The sequence below is a fragment of the Camelina sativa genome, chromosome 13 (assembly GCF_000633955.1).
Source record: "Camelina sativa cultivar DH55 chromosome 13, Cs, whole genome shotgun sequence".
NCBI lineage: Eukaryota > Viridiplantae > Streptophyta > Magnoliopsida > Brassicales > Brassicaceae > Camelina > Camelina sativa.
In genome coordinates, this window is record NC_025697.1 from 6,962,726 (window position 1) to 6,969,688 (window position 6,963).

The 6,963-nt window shown below is 39.8% G+C and overlaps 2 protein-coding genes across 3 annotated transcripts in view; both read left to right on the forward strand.

The window, feature by feature from the left end:
* Nucleotides 1–3,399, forward strand: part of LOC104735655 (acetolactate synthase small subunit 1, chloroplastic) — a 4,252-nt gene extending 853 nt beyond the window's left edge. The window contains exons 2-13 of the mRNA XM_010455485.2: nt 347–560; nt 694–777; nt 1,160–1,228; nt 1,309–1,392; nt 1,731–1,883; nt 1,971–2,051; nt 2,168–2,272; nt 2,373–2,495; nt 2,579–2,731; nt 2,828–2,893; nt 3,003–3,094; nt 3,173–3,399. Coding sequence (XP_010453787.1) covers nt 347–560; nt 694–777; nt 1,160–1,228; nt 1,309–1,392; nt 1,731–1,883; nt 1,971–2,051; nt 2,168–2,272; nt 2,373–2,495; nt 2,579–2,731; nt 2,828–2,893; nt 3,003–3,086 — 1,216 coding nt within the window. The 3' untranslated portion in view covers nt 3,087–3,094; nt 3,173–3,399. The remainder of the gene's footprint in view (nt 1–346; nt 561–693; nt 778–1,159; nt 1,229–1,308; nt 1,393–1,730; nt 1,884–1,970; nt 2,052–2,167; nt 2,273–2,372; nt 2,496–2,578; nt 2,732–2,827; nt 2,894–3,002; nt 3,095–3,172) is intronic.
* LOC104735656 (conserved oligomeric Golgi complex subunit 1-like) overlaps nt 3,648–6,963 on the forward strand; it is an 11,626-nt gene continuing 8,310 nt past the window's right edge. Inside the window, exons 1-3 of one of the 2 annotated variants that reach the window (XM_010455487.2) lie at nt 3,648–6,091; nt 6,404–6,595; nt 6,803–6,963. In XM_010455487.2, coding sequence (XP_010453789.1) covers nt 3,866–6,091; nt 6,404–6,595; nt 6,803–6,963 — 2,579 coding nt within the window. In that variant the 5' untranslated portion in view covers nt 3,648–3,865. The remainder of the gene's footprint in view (nt 6,092–6,403; nt 6,596–6,802) is intronic. The other variant, XM_010455486.2, reaches the window with a different exon arrangement.

Here is a 6,963-nt window from a genome sequence, read left to right on the forward strand (position 1 = left end):
TTTTTTTTTTTTTTTTTGATTTCGTGAATTGGGTTTAGAAAAAAAGTTAACCTTTTCTCTTCCTCCCTCTGCAATTTCTACAATTGATTGAAGTGTTGTTGTTTATTAGTGTTCTGTTTTTTTTTTGGCATGGCCTGTAAAGCAATGTTGGCTATTAAAAGTTTCAAGCTTTGCTTTATCAGTATTATTGTACATCTTCCCTTTTCCAGTATTGGAATTGAAAATGTTTGGTCAACATCAAAGAAGATTCTTGACTGCTAAAGTCCATAGTAAATTAGGTGTGGATCAGATAGTTTTTTTCTTAATCGTGACTTTGAATTGTATGAAACGAAACTTTTTTTTTCAGAGTAAGGAGGCATACAATCTCGGTGTTTGTGGGTGATGAGAGCGGTATAATAAACAGGATAGCTGGTGTGTTTGCTAGAAGGGGATATAATATTGAGTCCCTTGCTGTGGGGTTGAATGAAGACAAGGCTTTGTTTACTATAGTTGTTCTTGGGACAGACAAAGTCCTGCAACAAGTTGTAGAACAACTTAACAAAATCGTCAATGTCATCAAGGTTTTCATGTTGTTCTCTGTTTAACTTTATTATTTGCTGCTTTTGGTCAATAGTTTCTTGGATCTTAGCACGCAATAGGAGATGCCTATAGTTTTTTATGACTCTAATCTTGCACTCATTATGGTTTGCTCAGGTGGAAGATCTCTCCAAGGAGCCGCATGTTGAACGTGAACTTATGCTCATTAAACTTAATGCTGATCCAAGCACCCGTTCAGAGGTAAAGAATACTTTTTGCAAGAAGGAACTACACTCGAACTCGAACTTAATTTAAAATTTGGGTGGATGGTCAAAGTTGGTTTTCTTGGGTACTATATTAATCCAGTCACATTGAAAAACCGTAAGGATATGGATGAAAGGAAGCTTTTATTCTTTATGATTAATCGAGTCATGGTAAAGAGTCTTTTTTTTTTTCTGATGATTAGTCACATCAGATTAAAATCACAAGGATATTGATGAGAGGAGGTTTCCTTCCATGTTTTAAATGGAGTCACAAGAAGGAGATTTCTTCTTCTTATGATTAGGCGATTTCGCCAAATCTCAAGGATGTAGATCAGGCTATGTTATAAAAGGGTTTCTAATGAAATTTCCATGTACTACAGATCATGTGGTTGGTGGATATCTTCAGAGCAAAAATCGTGGATACCTCGGAGCACTCTCTAACGATTGAGGTAAGACATTTTTTCATTTTATAGGTACTTAGATCATATGCTCAATCTGGTTCTAATAAGTCCAATTTTTCATTTCTTAGGTAACTGGAGACCCAGGAAAAATGGTTGCACTTGAGAGAAACTTAGAGAAGTTTGGAATAAAAGAAATCGCGAGAACAGGGAAGGTAATCTTTCAATGTCAAAAGCAACCACTATTTTCCCCATTCCTTCTTAATTGTCAACAACATCTGGCACTAAATGTCTACATATACATATGTCTTGGAAAAGTTTGTTTGAACGGTTGGACTCACATGTATATACTTGTAGCCACTTGTAGCCGTTATTTATTTATTTTGTCTATTATGTCACACATGGAACACTCGGAAGTTCCTTTGATAAGTCGCAGGATACTCTAACGGCAGAGCCAATGTCTCATTCTTTGTTTTAGTAACTATAATGATTAAATTCAAGAATCATTCTTTTATATTCCTAACTGTTGTTGTATACTACTGTTTACCTCTAGATTGCTCTGAGACGGGAAAAGATGGGAGAAACCGCTCCGTTTTGGAGATTTTCAGCGGCATCATGCTCACTTCATTTGAAGGAACCGCCTCATGAGACTGTTGCAGAGAAAACAAAGCTAGCAATGACTGGAAATGGCAATGCATCATCGGGGGTATAGGATAAATTAGCTAATTTATTTCTCCCTGTACATATCTAAGCGCCACTCGATTGATCAAGATCAGCTAATGCTTTATTTTAGGGTGACGTTTATCCAGTGGAACCCTATGATGATTTCAAACCGGTCCTTGACGCTCATTGGGGAATGGTATACGAAGAAGATGTAAGATACATTTCTTGGTTACTGCATTCGTTTTATATAATTTTCTTGTTGTTCCAGAAGATTCTGAGAAACTGGATGTCAAAATGAAAAGATAAAACTGTTTTAACTTATTGCAGTCGAGTGGAAACCGGTCCCACACGTTATCTATACTTGTAGCGAACGCACCCGGAGTTCTTAATCTAATAACCGGAGCTATCTCTAGGAGGGGTTATAACATCCAGGTTATTATGCACATATGCTTGCTTTTAGTTATGTGAATACATACTTGCTCTCCTCTTTTCTGCCAAGAGGATTTGAAAGTTGTCATTTTTATCGCTCTAGAGTCTAGCTGTTGGTCCTGCTGAGAAAGAAGGCTTATCTCGGATTACGACAGTTATCCCTGGAACTGATGATCATATAGACAAATTGGTTAGGCAGCTTCAGAAGTTGATTGATCTTCACGAGGTGAGCAAATGGTAAAAACCATAGTATAGTTGGGTGTTCATTTTATGGGTCTAGTAACTTTTCTCGTTCATTGAGTTTTCTAGGTCCAAAATATTACCCACATGCCATTTGCGGAGCGAGAACTGATGCTCATCAAAGTAGCCGCTCATACTTCTACAAGGAGAGATATTCTAGATATTGCTCATGTTTTCCGTGCTAAGGCCATTGATGTCTCTGATCATACTATCACTCTTGAGGTGCTAATATCATATCTCCCTAAAAAATTACAAGAAAAAGCTGAAACCTTTCTGATTTTTTCTGATCTAGTAGCTTATGTAATCAATGATTTGCAGGTTGCGGGGGATCTCAGAAAAATGGCTGCACTACAAACTCAGTTAGAGGTCTATGGAATCTGTGAGGTAACTAATCAAAGCTTCTTCTCTCATTTCTTCACAGATACAACCGCTACTGCGTTTGAAACTTGATTTGGCGATTCTTATGGTTTGTGTTTTTTTTTATGAATGGAAGGTGGCTCGGACAGGAAGAGTGGCATTGGTAAGAGAATCTGGAGTGGATTCGACTTATCTTCGTGGATTCTCTCTTCCTTTGTAGTTCCAAAGGTGACTAATCTTTTTAACAATCAAAGATACATCATGCATTGTTGTCGTTATTTTATATCAATGGATCTTCTTGTGCAGAGGACTTGCATCAAGCTTCAGTGGTTCCTTTAGGAGTCATGGCGTTTGGAGTTGTTTTAGCAGGACGCATTTAGAGAACTAAATAAATAATAATCATGTTTGTTTCGTTAATTAGCTTGAATGCTTTTCTCAAATGTAAACCACTGTTTGTAGCTTTTCAAAGACTTGTATAAACTTGGTGGCAAGGGGATTTAATCGAATCGTGGAGACGTGAGTTTTGCATACCATCGACATCGATCTTTAATTGAACCAATTAATTTAATCGAATCGTGGAGACGTGAGTTTTGCATACCATCGACATCGATCTTTAATTGAACCAATTAATTTAATCGAATCGTGGAGACGTGAGTTTTGCATACCATCGACATCGACATCGACATCGACATCGATCTTTAATTGAACCAATTAACATGTTGATTAGAATCCTTCTATTGCGAACCAAAAAAACAGGGGCAAAGTTGTAATATTCAGAAAACGTTTAATTTCTCGTCGTCTTTCTTCGCAGCAATGGCAGAAACTAAAAAAAAATAGATCTAAATTCAGAGGGGATTCTACTTCTGAATCTGAGGCAAAGCTTCCCCAGATCCGAGATCAGATCTGTGTTGTTGTCTCTCTTCTTCTTCTACAGTAGAGTGGAAGCTATGATGTATTGACTGCTCGAGAGAACAAACACGAAGGCACGCTCGAGAAACCATGAGAATGTCATCGGCTTCCACCGGAGAATACCGTCCTGCCGCCGGCAGTAGCGGAGGTGGACAACGAGATGCTGAGTCTCTATTTCGTACGAAGCCAATGTCAGAGATTCGAAATGTGGAGTCGGCGACTAGGAAGAACATCGAGGATAAGAAAGAGGAGCTTCGGCAACTTGTTGGGACTAGGTACCGTGATCTAATCGACTCAGCTGACTCGATTGTGCACATGAAGTCGCTCTGTGAGTCGATCTCGACCAATATTTCTTCGATCCACGGTAACATTGGATCGCTTTCATCTTCTTCTGTTGCGGAAACTCCTAAGCTCGCTAGCCCCAACCCGTTCCGAGTCAATGTCTATGGGATCGCTTGTCGTGTTAAGTATCTTGTGGATACGCCGGAGAATATTTGGGGATGCCTTGACGAATCGATGTTTCTAGAGGCTGCTGGGAGGTACATGCGTGCTCAGCATGTGCAGCAGAGACTGGTTAAGTTGGAGGGATGTGGCGGTGGTGATGCACCTGAGGTTGATCAGAGTAAGCTGTTGGCGAATTTTCCACTGTTAGAACACCAATGGCAGATAGTAGAGAGTTTTAAGGCTCAGATTTCGCAGAGAAGCCATGAGCGGCTTCTGGATCCAGGTTTAGGACTGGGAGCTTATGTCGACGCCTTAACTGCCGTTTCGGTGGTTGATGAGCTTGATCCAGAGCAAGTGCTTGAGTTGTTTCTAGACTCGAGGAAGACTTGGATTCTGCAAAAGTTGAATGCTTGTACTGGTGAGGATGCTGGTGAGGTTGTTTCAGTGTTTTGTGATGTGTTAAGTGTGATTCAGGTTACAGTAGGACAAGTTGGGGAACTCTTCTTGCAGGCCTTGACTGATATGCCTCTATTTTATAAAACAATCTTGAGTACCCCTCCAGCTTCTCAACTGTTTGGTGGAATTCCGAATCCAGAGGAGGAGGTTGGGTTGTGGAAATCCTTCAGAGATAAGCTGGAATCCGTCATGGTCATCCTTGATAAAAATGACGTTTCTAAGGCTTGTCTGACTTGGTTGAGAGAATGCGGTGGACAGATTGTCGGTAAGGTTAGTGGGAAGCATTTGATTGAAGCTATAGTTACTGGCGCAGAGCTTGGATCAGCCGAAAAGTTGATAAGGGAGACCATGGATAGCAAAGATGTCTTGAAGGGTAGTTTGGATTGGCTTAAAAGTGTTTTCGGGTCTGAGGTAGAGCTGCCTTGGAATAGAATCCGAGAGCTTGTTCTGGCGGATGATTTGAACCTATGGGATGAAATATTTGAGAAGGCCTTTGTGGAAAGAATGAAATCTATTATCGACTCCAGATTTGAGGATTTGGCTAAAGCTGTCAATGTAGCAGATTCAGTTCATGCTTATAGCGAGATTACTGGTGAGAAAATCAACTTCCAAGCATACTTAAACAGACCTTCTACAGGTGGTGGTGTCTGGTTCGTTGAGCCTAATGCAAAGAAAGTTGGTCTTATTTCCGGAAATAAGTCATCCCATGAAGAAAGCGACTTCCAAGGTTGTCTAACTGCCTACTTTGGTCCTGAAGTTAGCCAAATGAGAGATACAGTTGATAGGCGCTGCCAGAATGTTTTGGAAGACCTCCTAAGCTTCTTCGAGTCAGAAAAGGCAGGTCCAAGGTTAAAGGATCTTGCCCCATACGTGCAGAATAAGTGTTATGACAGTGTTTCAGCACTTCTTGCAGATGTAGATAAAGAACTTGAATTTCTCTGTGCTGCCGCAAAGAAAGAAAACAAGGACAGTGAAGCAATTCCACCTCCTATAATAATTGAGAAATCACTATTTATGGGACGCCTTTTGTTTGCATTGTTGAACCACTCAAAACATGTTCCGTTGGTTCTTGGTTCTCCAAGATTGTGGTGTAGAGAAACTATGACTGCAGTTTCTGATAAGTTGTCATCCTTGTTGAAGCAACCGAGATTTGGCTCGAATACTACAGTCACTGCTGACAGCCCTGGAAAGCAATTGCATACCGATCTTAGAAGGCAGACTTCATTAGCTGTTGCTGCATTACTGGGAGCGGAAGAGAAGACAAGTCCAAAATTGGAAGGGCTTAATAAAACAATGCGAGATCTGTGCATCAAGGCTCATACATTGTGGATACAGTGGTTATCTGATGAGCTTTCAGCTATTCTCTTGCGTGATCTCAGGAGTGACGATGGATTGTCTGCTACAACTCCTTTAAGGGTAACTATAAATGATCTTTATCCTTTGTCTGCATTTCCTTTGTCTTTTAATTCATTCTGCTTAGCTGTCTCTTCTGGATCGATTTAGAAAGAGCTGACAAAACCGACAGAGGTAGTTAGTTTGCTTATGTCCTATGTTCAAATTCTTTGTTTTTGGTGGAAATAATTCTGAACTACTCTGATTCTTTGAAGTTGGAATGCAATAGTTTATACTTCCTCCTGCATTTCAAAAGTTTATACTTCCTAGCATTTCAATAGTCATATGCAAGGTTAATTTTGTAGTGTATTTGCTCATCTTTTAAGAATGATATAGGGATGGGAGGAGACAATAGTGAAGCAAGAGCAGGACGAGAGTCAGTCTGAGTTGAAGATATCACTTCCATCCTTGCCTTCGCTCTATATGATTTCATTTCTTTGTCGGGCATCAGAAGAAATTCATCGAATAGGAGGTCACGTACTGGATAAGTCAATTTTGCAAAAATTTGCTTCAAGCCTGTTGGAGAAGGTGCGTCGTCTCTGATTACTTTTTTTTTTTTTTTCCATTGACGACAGAGATATTACTGGCAAGAACAGGTTTTCTCTTCAAAATGTACATAGCTGTTTGATAGATTTTGTTTCATATTTCACACTTTTTCACTTTCATCGGTAAACATAACCAGGCTAGTGATTGCCTATAAGAATAATTTTTTAAACCTTCCATTGTACAATGCAGATCACCATTATTTATGAGGATTTCTTATCTGCCAGGGAGGCCAACAAACCCCAAATTTCAGAGAAAGGAGTTTTACAAATTTTGCTGGATTTGAGATTTGCATCTGACGTTCTTTCTGGGAGTGATGCAAGTACCAATGTGGAGACACCAAAGAGCACAAT